The 19174-nt window shown below is 41.6% G+C and overlaps 1 protein-coding gene across 1 annotated transcript in view; it reads left to right on the top strand.

The window, feature by feature from the left end:
* The window catches only part of cadps2 (Ca++-dependent secretion activator 2), a 377866-nt gene that overhangs the window by 327772 nt on the left and 30920 nt on the right, over positions 1 to 19174 (top strand). Inside the window, exons 20-24 of the mRNA XM_084058851.1 lie at positions 3685 to 3840; positions 6308 to 6455; positions 9001 to 9015; positions 13294 to 13368; positions 14741 to 14824. Of these exons, the coding sequence (XP_083914977.1) occupies positions 3685 to 3840; positions 6308 to 6455; positions 9001 to 9015; positions 13294 to 13368; positions 14741 to 14824 (478 nt within the window). The remainder of the gene's footprint in view (positions 1 to 3684; positions 3841 to 6307; positions 6456 to 9000; positions 9016 to 13293; positions 13369 to 14740; positions 14825 to 19174) is intronic.

The raw sequence follows: 19174 nt of genomic DNA, 5'->3' as shown, positions 1-19174 counted from the left end.
ATTCTTTGTTTAAACTTATGTTGCTATACTATCAGTGGTTTCAAACTTTTTTCATGTCAAGGACCACCCAAAATGATATGTATTTGGTCGCGGACCCCCATCTCAAGATATTTTGTTCCCGGGACCCCCAGAAGCATGGATTTGAGTTAAACATATAGATATATATATTCAAAGATTTGCACACATTTTCACAATATTTTTTCAAAAATAGATCTACAATCTCATAGCGCAGCACTCTGTGCCGCGCTATGAGCTTGTATATCTGCTATTTTTGAATAGCCCAAAGAAATCTAAAGTGACACAGATGCCTTCCCGGATTGAATGGGTTAATATTGTGTCATGGAAGACAGTGTGTTGTACAGTACAGTGTGTTGTACGGTGTGTTGCCATGTTGGGTGGTGAAGACTTGAACCATAATAATAATAATGTTTCCATTGCAGCTTGCAAGGGATAAATCTACCAGACATTTTGTGAGTTGGCACATTTTCTGTTATGTCAGAATTGTCAGAAAGTGTCTAAAGACGTCTCTAAATACTGTACAATGGATATCATCTCTCTCAGGTCACCAATTTCCAATTTCCCTCTGAAAATAAGGTTCTCATATTGCGGCATACCATTGCTCTGGTTTATCTTTTCATCTAGTTCATTCTAAAGAGTCACCCCGCAGACTGAAATGCACATACACCTTTTAGAGTAGTACGGACATATGGCTGGTTTAAAATGTCAGTCCTTCTTAGGTTATACCTTCCTTCTCTATCCTTTAACGTTGTCTGAAGGTGTTGTGGTTATGGTCAGTGTTCTAACGTGTTAACTTGTTAGCTAGGGGACGGCCCCATCAGTTCTATTTGAACTCTTGTGCCAGGTGAAAAGTTCCAAAAGAAATGATGTTAATGTTTAGCAAATGATTGGTACCAGATGCTCTGGGTTTTTTCCTAATATTTCCTGCAGTGGTCTACAGTATGTTTGTCTGGACATCAGCAAGTTTAGGAATAGCTGAGATGTGTTTGAAGTAGAACCAGCAATGTTGGCAGCATTGTTGCTTAACCACTTTAATCCCTGGGCATCCCAATTTTGCGAATTTACTCTAATATAGGAAAACATTTTCAAAAACAGCGAAAATAGCCAATCTAGAATGCTGCGTTATTCCAGTACATGAGCTTGTAGATTTGGCTATTTTTGCCACGCAATGTTTGACAAGTATGAAATAGCATCAGAGATTATGGGGTTACGAAAGTAACCTGCAGGGCTTAACCCATTTAGAGCGGGAACGCATCGGTGTGATTTTTTGAATTCTTTGGCTATTCAAAAAATAGCAGATCTACAGGCTCATAGTGTGGCACGAGTGTCGCGCTATGAGCTTGTAGATCTGCTATTTTTTGATTCATGAAAGTTTTTGAAAATCTTTGAATATATATTTTTTTAAAGCAAACGCTTTAAAACAACTCAAATCTTTGCTTCATGGGGTTCCCTGGAACAAAATATTTTGAGATGATGGTCGGCAAATACATATCATTTTGGGGGTCCTTGACATGAAAAGGTTTGAGAACCACTGATATAGCAACATACGTTTAAAAAAAAAAAAAACTGTTAGGATTCAGAAGACATTTGTAGAATCCCCCAGAAGCAAAGATTCGAGTTACAAATGTTCGCTTAAAAAAAAATATATATAATATTCAAACTAAAGATTTTCAAAAAAATTGTAGATCTACAAGTTCATAGCGCTATTTTTGAATAGCCAAAGAAATCTTAAAATGACACAGATGCGTTCCCGGTCTTAATGGGTTAAGAGGTGAAATGGGGGGGGGGGGGTTGTCAAGAAAATGACAAACTAAAAAAGACACAAAATGAGGTGGGTTTCTGTTAGAGAGAAAAAAAAGGCGTTCGTTCTCCCCACTCCCATCAATCCTTAAACCACCAGGACCAACACACCCCCCACCCCTCACCCAGTCCGCCCTAACTCGTTCGACAGAGTACTTCCATCTGCCTTTGCCTTGCCTCAGTTTACTCTTATTAAAAAAAAAAAGTCAAAAAAAAAAACGAATGAAAAAAAAAGAAAAAGCTGGCACTTCGTTAGCGAGCACAGACGGGCGTGTGGGATCACTGTGTATCCCTGGGGAGCGGGGCGAGAGAGGAGAGAGAGAGAGAGAGAGGAGCCACACTCGCTGAAGAGCGCCACTAATTAGACATGAGGGGGATGGCCACCGAATGTTTAATTGCACCGCGGACTTATCCCAAACCGTTTATTCCTGTGCGCCACTTGTTAACCCTTTAAGACCGGGAATGCGTCTGTGTCATTGTAAGATTTCTTTGGCTCTATAAAAAATAGCAGATATACAAGCTCATAGCGCGGCACCGAGTGCCGCGCTATGAGCTTGTAGATCTGCTTTTTTTTTTTTTTATCGTGAAAATGTGTGCAAATCTTCAGGTTGAATATATATATACTTTTTTTAAGCGAAAGTTTTTAACTTTTTTTAAAAAACTGTTTTAGGGGGGGAAGCATTTTTTTTTTTCCTAAAGTTTTTTTTTTTTTACTTACTGTATGTCGCTATATTTTCAATGGTTTTCAAAGTTTTTTCATGTCAAGGACCCCCAAAATAATATGTATTAGAATATAGATAGCAATATAGTATAGAAGCAAAGATTTGAGTTAAAAATGATTTGCACAAATGTTCAAGATTTTTCTAAAAATAGCAGATCTACAAGCTCATAGCGCGGCACTCGGTGCCGCGCTATGAGCTTGTGTATCTGCTATTTTTGAATAGCCCAATAAATCTTAAAATGACACACATGCGTTCCCTTCCCGGCCTTAAAGGGTTAAGGTAACAGTCTTTTAAAGGCGAGAGTGAGAAAAGTGAAGGAGTGAGAGTGCTGTTTTTACCCCCCCCCCCTGCCAAAACCCCCCCACTCCCCCCACCCTGGCTGTCATTCTTCGCCGGGCGCTGTACACTTGGATGTCGGTGTGGCGGCGGCGGCGAGCGTTGTGTGTTGCCATGTGTTGCCGTGTAACCTGTGCGCACGAGGGACAAGGTGAAGGAGAGTGGGGACGGAGGCCCATCTGTCTGCCTTGCTTTGGAGAGTGTCCCTCCTCCCTCCACTCAGCTTTTTGCCTGACAGTTGGGTTGGGTTTGTTTCAGTAACTGAATATTATTAAAGTGCATGTTTTCCTAATCGTTAAAGTGACGTTGGAGGCCGTTAAAGCGGCCCCTCAAGTTTATTTGTGTAGCACGTTTCGACAACGAGGCAATTCAAAGCGCTTTTACACAAAACATGAGACACAAGAGAAAACACATTATAGAAGGACTTTTGAAGACATGAAAAAATAGTTAAAATAAAACGGAAGAATAAGAAAATAACATTGCTGTGCAGATGAAATTATTAAAAAACTAACGGCACGGCAGTAAAAAGGCAACGGCAAAAATAACGTTTTCTTTTTTGCTTTGATTTGAAAAGGAATGAGAGTTGCAGTAGACGGCTGAGTTTTCTGTGGGTTTGATAAGTGGTGCATGGAAAACCGAAAAATGTCAATCTGCACGTTTATTTCCTGACTCTGGGTTCAGAAAACAAACCTTTCCCAGAAAGACCCAGAATGAACAACCTAGCATGGAGCATAAAGAAGAAGTGTTGGCGTGCACAGGTGATTTAAATTAAATTAACGCGGTTCTAATTGTTCCTCCACCTGTTCAGCAATGGCTCGGCGACCTCGGAGGACCTGTTCTGGAAACTGGACGCGCTACAGATGTTTGTCATGGACCTCCACTGGCCGGAGCCTGAGTTCGCCAAACACCTGGAGCAGAGGCTCAAGCTCATGGCCAGCGACATGATGGAGGCCTGTGTCAAAAGGTCAGAGGGTCAAATAAATGATGAGTCATCCTTTTGTGTCGTGTGTGCCATCATGTGTCTATTTTCTGTCTTGAAGGCACGCAGATTCCTTTTTTCACGCCTCGCTCTTTAAGCCATTAAGACCGAGAACGCATCTCTGTGTCATTTTAAGATTTATTTGGGCTATTCAAAAATAGCAGATCTACAAGCTCATAGCGAATAATCTTGAACATTTGTGCAAATCTTTGAATATATATGTTTTTTAAAGCGAACATTTGTAACTCAAATCTTTGTTTCTGGGGATCCCTGGAACAACATATTTTGAGATGGGGGTCCGCGACCAAATACATATAATTTAAAAAAATATATATATCTAATATCTATATATATATATATATATATACATTTGTAGAATCCCCAGAAGCAAAGATTTGAGTTACAAATGTTCGCTTTAAAAAATACATATACTCAAAGATTTGCACACATTTTCTAGATTTTTCAAAAAATAGCAGATCTACAAGCTCATAGCGCGGCACTCGGTGCCGCGCTATGAGCTTGTAGATCTGCTATTTTTGAATAGCGCAAAGTATAAGATAATGGTTAAAATCTAAAATGACAGATGCTTCCCGGTCCTAATGGGTTATTTGTCATTCTCGCAATCACACCTTTTCACGTGAACATCTGCAGGCTGTTATTGTGAGAAAATACCTTTGTTTCTGTGAGGAATGCAGGATTATTTATTTATGCTGTATATAGATAGATACATACATACATAATACATGCATTCAGAGGATTTAGCAGCTGTAGCAAACAATATAGCATTTGTTTTCTCTGTTAAATTCCTGATCACTGTGGAATAACGTGGTTAATGTTGTGTTTATATTGTCATGTTCAGTCAACTAGTGGAAGCTGTTAAAGTGGTGTTAGAGGTAGGGTAAGGCATTTTATTTGGTTAAAATAAGTGTTAAATAGCACTATATTCTGATGGTAATCATTGGCATATAGGGGTTGTTCAGCAACAGGAGTCTCCATGTCTCTCCAGCTCTTTATTAAACAGAAAATGCATTTTCAGGTCGGGATACCAATTTTTGTCCAGTCAGGATACAGATTAAACAGTTAGCAGACAAAATGGTTACTGGAACACTATAAAAAAATCACACCCAGTGTGAAGTGGGTGGTGTGTGGTCATCACAACATGACTCACTTTAAAAAAAGGATAAATTACTTTTTTTTAAGTCCATACTGCTATTCATAGGGCTGCACATGTGTCATGTGTTTCGCTAGCCAATCACAGTTTGGCCAATCACATTACAGTTAGTGGTGATGACACTAGCTGTAATGTGATTGGCTGATATGAAAAAAGTATCGATTTGCATTAACAATGGAAGGGTTAGGGGGTACACAAATGTTTTGGTCGGTGTCCAAAACTCACTTATAGGGGGCGGCTACACCGCCCCAAAAATTAAGCTGATAAATGGGTACTCTCTCCTGATTGGCTGAATTTGTGTCACATACCTGAAAATGTATTTACTGTTTATTAAAGGGAAACTATGTACGGAATCTGGTCTGTGTGCGTGCAAACACACTCCCCCCTCCCCTCTCTGACAGACATCATACAGGTAGCTGTCTTTGATTCTTTAATTGATTAGAGAGAGCATATATAGGTGGACATATAAGCTATATATGAGACATATATTTCCTATATATCCACAGTATATGCACATATATGAACCTGAATATGGCCTATATACAGCATATATTCTACATATACTTGCCATATATTGGCATATATGTTCTTATATTTAAAATAACACCATAGCACCACCTTTAGCCTTTTCATGTCTCGCACCCCCTAGAGCATTGGTTCTCAAAGTGGGGTCTGGGGACCCCCAGGGGTCCTTGAGGGAGTTCCAGAGGGTCCCCAGCTAAATGATAGATTAGGAACCAAATGGACCCTTATGGGTCTGTAAATCTGAGAGTGTGGTTCCATTTGTACACTTTCAGACTTAAATTAACGTTGATTTTACAATTTAAATTGGGGTCCCAGTGATAGAAATGTAATTAAATGGGGGTCCTCAGCCTAATGCATGTCAAACTGGGGGCCCTTGAAATTAAAAAAGTTGAAAATCACAGCGCGCCGTAAAAATCTTCTCTTATATGGGGTCCAATGGGGGTCCCTGGCATATCTTTTCAAATGGGGGTCCACGGGCTAAATAAGTGTCAATTTGGGGGTCCTTGACATGAAAACGTTTGAGGACCACTGCCCTAGATGACGCTCGCGCACCACAGGGGGTGCGCGCACCACACTTTGGGAATCCCTGCTCTATTGCAATGATTACTATCAGAGTATAGAGCTTTAACCTTTTGAAGAAAACACTTTTGGGTACAAAGAATTGGTAACTCTTAACTTAACTTAAAAAAGGGTGGTGGAAAGAAAAGTTGGGTGTTGACGTGTGATTATTTAACGTCGCATTTTGTCTCATTATAGAACGAAATCGGCCTTCGACGCCAAAATGCAGAAGGCCAGCAAGTCCACGGACTTCCGGGTGTCGCTGTCCATGTGCACCATGTTCAACGTGCTGATGGATGCCCGGACACAGTGCTCCAAACTCTGTGTGCTGGACGCCGGACAAGAGGTACTGTATGTACACTAAACTCTGTGTGCCCGGCCCGAACAATTATCATACTTTTAGGCCCGAAAACACGAAAAACCTGAAAAGGTGTCATAATGCGCTCAGTGTCCTCAAAGTCGCGCATCCAACAGGCTTTGAACAGAGCAGATTGGACCTTCCGTTCCAGAGATATACTGCATGCCGCATTCTGACAAAGTGGCAGTATGCGTTGTCTATGGCAGTGGTTCTCAAACTTTTTCATGTCAAGGACCCCCAAATTGACACTTATTAGACCGCGGACCCCCATTTGAAAAGATAAGCCAGGGACCCCAATAAGAGAAGGTTTATACGGCTTTCTAGCAGTGATTCTCAACCATTTTAATGTCAAGGACCCCCAGTTTGACATGTTTTAGGCTACGGACCCCCATTTAATGGCATTTATACCTCTGGGACCCGAATTTATATTATAAAATCAATGTTAATTTAACTCTGAGAGTGTACAAATGGAACCAAATGGACCCGTTAGGGTCCATTTGGTTCCATTTGTACACTCTCAGAGTTACAGAGCCATAAGGGTCCATTTGGTTCCTATCCATCATTTAGCTGGGGACCCCCTGGAACCGCCTCAAGTACCCCTGGGGGTCCCCGTACCCCACTTTAAGAACCAATGGTCTATGGAGAAGAGAGTTTCAATGTTGAGAGAAGTCAAACGTTGCTGCTGCCAAGCTGACAAGGCCTATACTAACAACATATGATTAAAAATAATAATACTTAGACACTGAATTGTGATAAACAGACTGTACTGTATATTTCACTCACTACATATATACAGTACATGCTGTATATGTTTACATATAGGCAGACCTTTTAATTTGTCCAAAAAAAGAAATATAGACGGTAGACAGTGGTTCTGTATAATCTTTTAAAAATCAGACTCTTTTCCTCCTAACACCGCACAAGAGCACGGTGGCAGGCACAGGGCTCTCCATTCAACGTTCGAAACAGCAAAATGGCTGACAGCGGGTGTGCAGCCTCTCGTCCTGCAGCCTTGGCTGCTCTGAAAGCTATAACCCTGGGCCACCTTGTGTCTTGACAGAGAGCTAAGTTCACAGCTGACCTTCAGCTCCTTCTCTCTCTCTCGCCATCTCTCACTGCTCTCAGGAGCAGTGAATCACACTGACTCTCATAACACCGTCTTTAAGGAGAAGTGACTCAAACTGACTCACATAGCGCTGTCTCTAAGGTGAATTGACTCAAACTGACTCACATAGCGCTGTCTCTGAGGAGAAGTGACTCAAACTGACTCACATAGCGCTGTCTCTAAGGTGAATTGACTCAAACTGACTCACATAGCGCTGTCTCTAAGGTGAATTGACTCAAACTGACTCACATAGCGCTGTCTCTAAGGTGAATTGACTCAAACTGACTCACATAGCGCTGTCTCTAAGGTGAATTGACTAACGGACTCACATAGCGCTGTCTCTAAGGCGAAGTGACTCAAACTGACTCACATAGCACTGTCTCTAAGGTGAATTGACTGAAACTGACTCACATAGCACTGTCTCTAAGGTGAATTGACTCAAACTGACTCACATAGCGCTGTCTCTAAGGTGAATTGACTCAAACTGACTCACATAGCGCTGTCTCTAAGGAGAAGTGACTCAAACTGACTCACATAGTGCTGTCTCTGAGGAGACGTGACTCAAACTGACTCACATAGTGCCGTCTCTAAGGAGCAGTGACTCAAACTGACTCACATAGCGCTGTCTCTAAGGTGAATTGACTCAAACTGACTCACATAGCGCTGTCTCTAAGGCGAAGTGACTCAAACTGACTCACATAGCGCTGTCTCTGAGGTGAAGTGACTCAAACTGACTCACATAGCGCTGTCTCTAAGGCGAAGTGACTCAAACTGACTCACATAGTGCTGTCTCTGAGGAGAAGTGACTCAAACTGACTCACATAGTGCTGTCTCTGTGGTGAATTGACTCAAACTGACTCACATAGTGCCGTCTCTGAGGTGAATTGACTCAAACTGACTCACATAGCGCCGTCTCTGTGGTGAATTGACTCAAACTTACTCACATAGTGCCGTCTCTGTGGTGAATTGACTCAAACTGACTCACATAGCGCCGTCTCTGTGGTGAATTGACTCAAACTGACTCACATAGCGCCGTGTGAGATTGTAGATCGGCTGTTGTCGACGCGCAACACCAGCGTTGCAACCAAGTATGAAGAGCAGTGACGTCGTAATGGTCGTGATTCACCAGGAGCCTGGATGGCTTAAATTAATTTATACAAATATTTTTAGAAATCTCTATGGGTAAAATGAATGGAGTGAATTTGAGTGGAACCACAAAATGGCCGCCACCGCTATATGCGTTTATTGCATGACCCCCTTGATATACAGTATTTTACATTAGTCCCACATTACTGCATGTTTATCCTGAGAGTTTTCTGAAGAAATACGTAGGAATCCTGTACAAATGAAGTTTTCTTTCTCTCACTTCCTCCCTGCATGTTTCCCCATCATCTCCGCATGTCCTGCACGTCATTGTTTGAATCCAAGATTGACAAACAATGGGTAAGTTCACCTCACCACCTCATCGCCTTGTGTTTTCTTTTGTTTAACCAATTATGACCGGGAACGCATCTCTGTCATTTTAGATTTTAGTTATAACCATTATTACTTTGGCTATTCGAAAATAGCAGATATACAAGTTTATAGCGCACCACCGAGTGCCGCAGATCTGCTATTTTTGAAAAATCATGAAAATGTGTGCAAATCTTTGAATATATATATATTTTTAAAGCGAACATTTGTAACTCAAATCTTTGCTTGGGGGGGGGGGGGTCCCTGGAACCTGGAACCAACGGAACCAGTTCTACAGTACAACCAAAGTTCTTTTGGTTGAAAAAGGGACCTCAGAGTGACAAACCCATAAGGGTCTATTGTGGTTCCTATTAATCATTTAGCTGCGGACCCCCTACCGCCTCAAAGACCGTTTGGTGTTCCCGGACCGCACTTTGAGTACCAGTGCTGTAGAAGGACCCCCCCCCCCCCCGCCCCACACACACACACACACACGCACACACGATTTGCCTGTAGGCCTCGTCTGGAGGGGAATTTCAATTTAACCCATTAAGACCTGGAACTGTGTCATTTTTAGATTTGAGCTAAAAAGCATTATTTTACACTTTAGGCTATTCAAAAATAGCAGATATACAAGCTCATAGCGCGGCACCGAGTGCCGCGCTATGAGCTTGTATATCTGCTATTTTTGAAAAATCGTGAAAATGTGTGCAAATCCTCTGAATATATATATTTTTAAAGCGAACATTTTTAACTCAAATCTTTGCTTCTGGGGGTCCCTGGAACAGAATATTTTGATGGGGGTCCACGGCCAAATACACACCATTTTGGGGGTCCTTGACATGAAAAGGTTTGAGCACCACTGATATAGAAACATATGTTTTTCAGAATACTGTTGAGATTTAGGAGACATGTAGAATCGTCTTCAGGTCTCAATGGGTTAAGCTCAATTCCAAATACTATGAGCTGCATTTGAACACCTTTATCCGGCGCAGTTTGCAGCAAAGTGTCACTTAAAGAGATCCCCCTATTTCTGACATACTCAAGTGGTGAATGGTGGCGTCTGGCGGCCTGCCGTTAACCAGGTTTCTCCATCACACTGTATGTCCATTCAAACACTTTTTAAAAGAGAGATCCTGGCTAAACTTTCAGTACAGTCTGGAAATGAGTTTTATTCTATTTAGATTTATCTCAAAATGTCTGGCCGCCTGTAGAGGCCTATAGAGCATTTTGAGTGCCAAGGCAAGGGACACACAAGAAAGACAGACAGACAGACAGACATGGCAGTATGAAACACAGGACAGAAAAAAAATAGATAGAACTAGAAAAGACTCTTGTAAGTCGCTTTGGATAAATGCGTCTGCTAAATGACTGTAATGTAATGTAATGTAATGTAACGTGAAAAGAAAATGTCTGAGAATTTGTGAGAAAATGTGAGAAATGTTAAGTGTGCCTGCCGATCGCTAAGTCTGTGATCATCTTGCATTTTGGAGGAATGGCTCAAAATCTTTAGAAAAAATCTCCGCTCGGTGGGGGCTGTCACACCTTTTCTCCGCTAAGGAAGCTCGTATACAGCGAAAAAACGCAGGAAGAATAAATGAATATTATTATTATTATTGTTATTATTATTAAGTATGGAGGATTACAATAAGTGTTCTGACATGGGTTAGGGTTAGGGTTTTTTATCCAAAGCGTGCATGCAGTAATCCTGGTCACTATACTGCCTCCCCCTGGCCAGCCGGGGCGCCTGATGGACGGGAAAGGAACTGGTTGGAATAACGTGTTCCTTCCACGCGCTACGTCCAACCAGGGAAACTCTCCCCTGTCAGGTGACAAGAAGGTCAGTTGGCTCTCATGCATTGAAGGAGGCATGAGCTCGGCCCTGGCCTCCCTAGGCTGGCAGAGGGAAGATAGTGCCCAGGATTACATAGATAATTGGCAAGATTCTGGTAATTGGTTAAGATTCTGTTGCAGTCACTCTAACCTCTTAAGTAAGCCCTACCACAATGCATTGTGATCTACAAACTCACAGAGCTTGTAGACGTTCTTTTTTTTAGATATATTTTTGAAATGTTTTGCCTATAATGACATGCCCAAAATATTAAATAAAGTTCATCAGACTTTGATGATCCAGACAGTTTTAGCAACAATGTTTCGGTCTAGAGCAAGTTTTTCAATGAGCTAACCGAGACAAAAAAAGCACCACCATTGCAGGTGCTCTCATTGGAGTTTGAAACACAAATAAATGATTTTAAATGTGTTCTTTTCACTTTTTTTGGCTGCACATATTTTGGCAAGACTACTACTACACAATTCCGTCTCCTCTCAGCTTGGCTGCCTGTGTTTAAAAAAGGCAGACGCAGCAATGTTAATTGAGGTAAAGAAACCCAAAAAAAGGCCTCAAGGATATGCCGGGGAAAGAAATGTGTCTCTCCCCTGAAAGCGAGAGCTGCCATTTTATACAGACGGAGGGAGAGAGAGAGGGAGGAAAGCAAAATCAGGGCTGCCTGCGGTGACCTCCTTTGGACCCACAGTTTGTCAGCGATCTGTGAGCATTGTTGATTGAAATTTTTTAATTTGGGGGTTCTTTAGACGGCATAGTGAAAGGGCATTGTCGCAGAGAGATGACCCCCCCCCCCACACACACCCCCCCGCCCCCCTCGCAGCTTGTGTGAGCGGCGAAGGAAGGCGGTCTATTCAATGGCCCACAAATTGAGGCTCTCTCTTTCCCTTTCCCTGTTTTTTTTTCTTCTATACCCTCCCCTCCTTTTGGCTGGCGTGTTTTTTTTTTTCTTCCTTTTTCCAAGGGAAAAGGTGCCATGAATATAGGAGGGGAGGGGGTGAGCAGGGGGGGGGGGGGTGTTATGAGACATGAAATGGCGGATTAACCCATTAAGACCTGAGGCTGATTCTTAAAAATGTCTTCTAAATCAGTTACTTACACGGTTTTCTGGAGAAAAAAAAAGTATGTTTCTATATCAGCGGTTCTCAAACTTTTTCATGTCAAGGACCACCCAAAATGATATGTATTTGGCCGTGGACCCCCACCTCATCTCAAAATATTTTGTTCCAGGGACCCCCAGAAGCAAAGATTTATTCGCTTCAAAAAAATCTAAAAAATCTTATATATTCAAAGATTTGCACACATTTTCACGACTTCTCAAAGAAATCGCAGATCTACTTCGTAGCCGCGCTGCAAGCTTGTATATCTAGCTATGTTTGAAGAGCCAAAGTATGAAAAAATAACGGTTTAAAGTGGTTAAAAATCTAAAACAAAAAAATGACACCGTCGCTGTCCCCGGCCTTAATGGATTAATTGAATCTAGTGTGAGCCTTTGGTCGTGGCAGCTGGACCAGCGCTTTGGGGAGAAAACACAAGGCTAGCTCTAATTGTGGCGGAGGACAAAACGTATCCTTCAGATTCCATCGCCCTTCTTCCAGCGCCGATGGGAATGTCATTCAGACGCATAATGGCCCTATTAGCTGCTTAACTCAGCCGACGATGTGCCGGGGAAGATTCTTCTCCTCGCCGGTCCTGTGTGTGTGTGTGTGTGTGTGTGTGTGTGTGTGTGTGTGTGTGTGTGTGTGTGTGTGTGTGTGTGTGTGTGTGTGTGTGTGTGTGTGTGTGTGTGTGTGTGTGTGTGTGTGTGTGTGTGTGTGTGTGTGTGTGTGTGTGTGCGTGCGTGCGTTACTATACGAGGACGAAATGTCCCCACAGGCATAGTAGAATTGAATAAGGGAGGACACTTTTCGTGGTCCTCCTCACAAGAGAAATTGTTAAAATTATGGTCCGATTCTACAAATGTCTTCAAAATCCTAACAGTATCTGAAAAGTGTGTGCGTGTGTGCGTGTGCGGGCGTGTGTGTGTGTGTGTGTGAGTGAGAGTGAGGAATAGAAGGGGAAGGTTTGATCATACCAAGTGTTCAAAAAAGGTTTAGAATTTTGTCCATTTAACCCATTGAGACCAGGAAAGCATCTGTCATTTTTAACCATTATCTCACACTTTGACTATAGATCTGCTATTTATTTTTTTTAATCCTGAACACTTTTGCAAATCTTTGAATATATATATTCAAAGATTTGCATTATTTTTCAAAAATAGCCAAAGAAATCGAAGATGACACGGATGCGTTCCCGGGTCTTAAAGGGTTAACAGACTAAAGTGTAGACAATAGTGTCTACTCTTTACAAAAGAATCAAAGAGTCATCCTTGATTCCTCAAAATTCACTGAAATGCCTCTCTTTGTCCTTCTTTCCCATCATCTCAGCAACAATACCATTCCAAAATCGATGTGCTGATCGACGAGGCTTTTAAAGAAATGATTTCATCCTTGGTGTCAAAGGTAAATGTCTTCGTAGCCTTGATGTACCAACATCAAACAGAGATTAGTACTGTTTTCTCTGCCTCTCCATTACAAATGTATTTTCTTTTTATTGCTATTACTATGCCAGTTTCCCTCAATGGAAAACAGCGACATACCAAAGCCTATACCGCTTGTGCTATAACCACGCCCCGCTTCTGTGACGAACGCGGAGCGGCCTCTCGCCTATACAGCAACTGCAGACTATTTTTTGGGGACGATAAATTATAGCTTTTGAACCCGGAGGCTTGACGGAGGCTCGGCGTCTCAAGCACTGTTTTGGGGTGAAGGTTTGCCTCAACTGCCACTCAAAAGGGATAGTGGCCAATCCTTGCACAACATAGGCTTTGGGAGCACGCACGGAAACAAGTACCCAGGGCTTTTTTGTGTTATCCTTTTAGTCCTAATGTCTGACTGCACCTCGTGATGCTTACATTTCTGTCTAATAAAGTATTCAATCAATCAATCAATCAATCAAATTGTACAAGCACTTGATCTTCATTTGCTAAAAAATAATGCACAGAGAATTGTCTGAATGCTTTGACTTTTACAGGGGCCAGTTTCGAATTGCAGCCACCTGTAGGTACTCTTTTAGAGCGGTTTTGAGCCACGGTTTTGAGGACATTCTCTCAAAATTGCAACTTTAAAATTTGAACTGAGCACTTACATTAACCCATGGAGACCTGAAGCCGATTCTACATGTCTCCTAAATCTCAACAGTATTCTGAAAAACGTATGTTTCTATATCAGTGGCGCTCAATCTTTTTCATGTCAAGGACCCCCAGAATTATATGTATTTGACCGCGGACCCCCCATCAAAATATTTTGTTCCAGGGACCCCCCAGAAGCAAAGATTTGAGTTAAAAATATTCGCTTTAAGAATACATATATTCAAAGATTTGCACACATTTTCAAGATTTTTCAAAAATAGCAGATCTACAAGCTCATAGCGCGGCACTCGGTGCCGCGCTATGAGCTTGTATATCTGCTATTTTTGAATAGCCCAAAGTGTAAAATAATGCTTTTTAACTCAAATCTTAAAATGACACAGTTCCAGGTCTTAATGGGTTAAACACTTAAAAAACATATTTATTTAATTGACCGGGGTCCCCAGGGGGGCTATATATGGTCCTCTCCTTTAGTCCACTCTACACCAAATCTCTTGCCGATCTACAAGCTCACAACAACGCGTCACATTTGCAACGCGTTGTGAACTTGTAGATATTTTCGGGCAAAACGATCACCTATTTTCACCAACAAGTGTGCCTATTATTATGACATGCCCAGCGTAGGGACGCAGCGGTTCATGTATAGTAGTTAATATAAATGTTGACCTCTCTCCCCCCCTGGGCAGTTGGCCGGCGTTCTGGACGGCGTTCTCTCCAAGCTCTCCCGATACGACGAAGGCACGTTCTTCTCCTCCATCCTCTCCTTCACCGTAAGTATAGAGATATACAGTACCCATAGCCAGTGGTGGAAAAAGTACTCATTCTTTACTTAAGTAAAAGTACCAATACTGCAATATGAAAATACTCTTTTACAAGTAAAAATCCAGAATTAAAAATTCACTTGAGTAAAAGTACAAAAGTATTGGCATCAAAATGTACTTAAAGTAACAAAAGTAAAAGTACTAAATATTTGAAAATAGCCGATCTACAAGCTCACAATGCGTCGCATCGCGACGCGTTGTGAGCTTGTAGATCTGCTATTTTCAAATAGCCTAGGTTTAAAATAGGTTTAACGTGGTTAGTGTATGTTTCATTATATCATAATTTTTATCTGAAAAGTAACTAGTAACTAAACTTTTCAAATAATTGTAGTGGAGTAAAAGTAAAATATTTGGACCCGAGATGTAGTGGAGTAGAAGTAAAAGTATTGAAAATTGGAAATACTCAAGTAAAGTACAAATACCTCAAAATTGTACTTAAGTACAGTACTTAAGTAAATGTACTTAGTTACTTTCCACCACTGCCCATAGCATTGTTTCCTTCCCGATAACCGATTCCGATAACTTGCATATCGGTCGATACCGAGTACCGATACTATATCAGTGTGTAATTTAAAAAAAAAACATCTAGGACAGTGTTTCTCAAAGTGCGGTCCAAGGACTAGTATCTGGGTTCATTGAGGGGCTTCCAAATGGAGCCTTACGGGTCTGTAACTCTGAGAGTGTACACATGGAACAGTTCCATATGTACACTCTCAGAGTTATGGGGGTCCTTGAAATTAATAAGTTCGAGAACCACTGATCTAGGAATAAATTACAATTCCATTAATAATTGTGCAGCTACAGGCTAGTACAATAATATAAATAGTACAGTACGAGTATGAAACAGTTGCGCAACAGCTGAAGCATTCAAAAATATTGACTGTGAATGAAATATATTTGTGATAAATTTCATGGTATCGGAATGGCATACTCGCCGATACCGGTGCCAGGAATTTTAGGCAGTATATCGGCGACTTTCCCTCGGTCGGAACAACTCTAGTAGCCACGTTGATTTGTTGTTCCCTCGCAAGAGAATGCCCAGCCTGTTTCTTTATCACGCCTAAAGTTTTTTTTAACTCATTCAGTGCCAGGCTTTTTCAAGCTTGTTGATCCCTGTGCCAAGGAATAGGCTATTATTCTACCTTTTCAATTGGTCACAGAGTGTTTGTCTTCAGTGTGATTGATCCCCTGATGGTTGCTAATCACTGAGTCACTTCAGGTGTGGTTTCACAAATTTCAACGAGGTCATTGTGACCTCGTTGACATTTGTTTTTGATGTTTGAAAGTGCCATGCCTCACTCAGAAATACAGCATTTACAATGGGAGGAAAAATTTGATTTTTTTCTCCGTTTCACTTTTAACATTGAAGTGGATGGAGCAAAAACTTTTCGAAAATGGTTTTCTCCTAGTTCCTTTGAGATTAAAAAAAATAAAAAATACCCCAAAAATAAATAAAAAAAATAAAAATGAATTTTTGAAAAAACATTTTTTTTGGGGGGAGACGTCAAAAGGCGTCATTGGCACTAATGGCACACTTAAAATGGCCGTCAAAAGATGTCATTGGCACTCAATGAGTTAAAAGCAAGGTGTTATTTTGTAGAAACCAGATCCTCTTCCCTCTGTTGAACTCTTTGTATCATTATTCCCTCCCTCCCCCCCTCCTCCTCCTGGAAGGTGAAAGCAGCAGCCAAATATGTGGAAGTCCCTGTGAGTCTTCAGACTTTTATTCAAACCACTGTGTTGTTTCGTCATACCAACCGACCAGTCGGTTTGCATATTTGTGTTTCCATCCCCATTGAGCCCCGGATACAAAGTGACAACAACACTGAGCAATGCTTTACATTGCGTCGTGGAGGTTGGAACGTTCTTTGTCATCCGATCACCCGGTTTAAAGTGTTTGAAACATGAACCACTTCAGCGCTAATTTTACACTAATAGAGACAGACACCGCGTTGTGACCGATTGAGAATGGAGGTTCTCAGGGTTGTGCTTTATTGCTACATCTTGTGTACAAGTAGGCTACATACTGTAAGAGTACAACTTATATCGTAAAAAGATTTAAAGAAAAGAAATTGTGCAAAAAAAGAGCAAAAAGAGAATAAAATAGAGCATCAAATTGAAAAAAAAAAAACTTGGTATATTGTATACTCCCAACAGCATTTTTTCCCAGTAGCTACCATCTAACTTTGTGTATACAACTTCACATTATATTCTAAATACAGCAGATTAGGTAGGTGGGGGGGGGGGGGTTGGGGGGCGTTTCAATGTTTCAGCCCAGCCCTGCACATGAACTTTTTTCAGCCCAGCGGCCCACCGGCCCGGTACGCCAAATGGCCAGTCCGCCCCTGGTAGCCGTTTTCCATGCGGCGACATCTCAAACAGTCTGTGGTTGGGGTGGTTTAGATCTTTCATTTTGTTTCTTGAGACCCCGAGGGGTCTTTTCATGGGGCCGCTCTCCTTTTTTTCGCTCTACACGCCAAATCTGTTCACCGAAAATAGCCGCTCTACAAATGACGCGCGTCACAACAACGCACCACTTTGTGAGTTTGTTCACCGGCTATTTCTCCGGCTATAATCTCACCGGGTGTTCACCTATTTTCACAGAATGTGCAGCTACTGTATTATTATGACATACCCAGAAGAACAGGGATGCTATAGGGCTCAAGTGGTTAATGTAATGGCTGTGTAGTGTTGTGGGTAGGGGGGGGGGGCGTTTATGGACCATGGTGCATCCAGAGACTGAGGCCCAATTCATATGGATCAACAATGTCTTCTATGGAAGCGTGTAACGCACCCTGAACAGGGTTGTGGTCGCAGCGTGATATGTTGTGAGCTTGTAGATATCCTATTTTCCCTTATTAGTCTTTTAAGATGAACCCGTTTAGACCTGAGGCCGATTCTAAAAACACCTTCTAAATCCAGACCTAGGTTTTCTCAAAAACTTCAAATATGTATTCAAAAATGTAAGAAAATGTATGTTGCTATATACTGTACATAACAACAAGAACCCCAAAAGGGGCTCCCGTCCCGATAGGTATAGTTACGTATAGGGGTTCCCCGTCTAAATGGGTATAAGACTATTTGAAGTGGACAAACTAGTGGTTCAATCTTCCAGAAAACCCTAATGGTCTTGTATATTTCACAAAAGCAAAAGGTAAAATAGCCTCAATCTGCAATTTCTTCAACTGGTTGGCTGTATGGCTACCAAAACGTCATAACTCTACATATTGGACTAATTGTTTATGAAACGCAGAGCTAGTGTGTGGGGCCTCCTTTCACACCACAAATCACAGATTGGGACTTGGCCTAACGTCATTTTTCAGTTTATTTTATCCCATTGAGACCTGAAGCCGATTCTACATGTCTCTTAAATCCCAACAGTTTTCGGAAAAATGTATGTTTCTATATCAGTGGTGCTCAATCTTTTTCATGTCAAGGACCCCCACAATTATATGTATTTGGCCGCGGACCCCCATCAAAATATTTTGTTCCAGGGACCCCCAGAAGCAAAGATTTGAGTTAAAAATGTTCGCTTTAAAAATATATATATTCAAAGATTTGCACACATTTTCACAATTTTTCAAAAATAGCAGATCTACAAGCTCATAGCGCGGCACTCGGTGCCGCGCTATGAGCTTGTAGATCTGCTATTTTTGAATAGCCCAAAGTGTAAAATAATGCTTTTTAGCTCAAATCTAAAAATGACACAGTTACAGGTCTCAATGGGTTAATTATTACATTTTATTTGTGTTATTGGTGTCGCACGTCTAAAGAAGCCGTTCTAAGACCTCACAACAACGCACTGTGAGCTTGTAGGTCTGCTATTTTCAGAGCGTGACACCGTCCGTCGTGCGACGGAGCATGTAAATCAGATTGGCGGTGGGTGGGTGACATGGCTCACATCTTCTCCACACAGACGTAGTTATAGATGCAGCTCCTGAACCACCAAGGCTATGAGGATGTCTCAGAAAAAAAGCAGCGTTTATAAGGAGCCATTCTCTACTTAATGTACAGACAGATGCTTAAAGGTCAGCTTGACACATTTCCTTCAGGTCGCGGCCATATTCAATCAAGACGTGTTCAACGTTATTACTTTAATATAACTGCCACCAGAAGCCACTATATAGAGACTGATACCTTTTAAGTGAGTAGGAGTTTTGGAGTCAAGGCAACACACACACGCAGACACACAGACACACAGACACACAGACACACACACACACACACACACACACACACACACACACACACACACACACACACACGCAGACACACACACACACACACACACACACACAC

Source organism: Gymnoscopelus microlampas (genome assembly GCF_963454915.1).
Source record: "Gymnoscopelus microlampas genome assembly, chromosome: 6".
In the NCBI taxonomy this organism is placed as follows: domain Eukaryota; kingdom Metazoa; phylum Chordata; class Actinopteri; order Myctophiformes; family Myctophidae; genus Gymnoscopelus; species Gymnoscopelus microlampas.
Note: the sequence above shows the minus strand (reverse complement) of the source record. Positions and strands in the feature narration are given on the sequence as shown.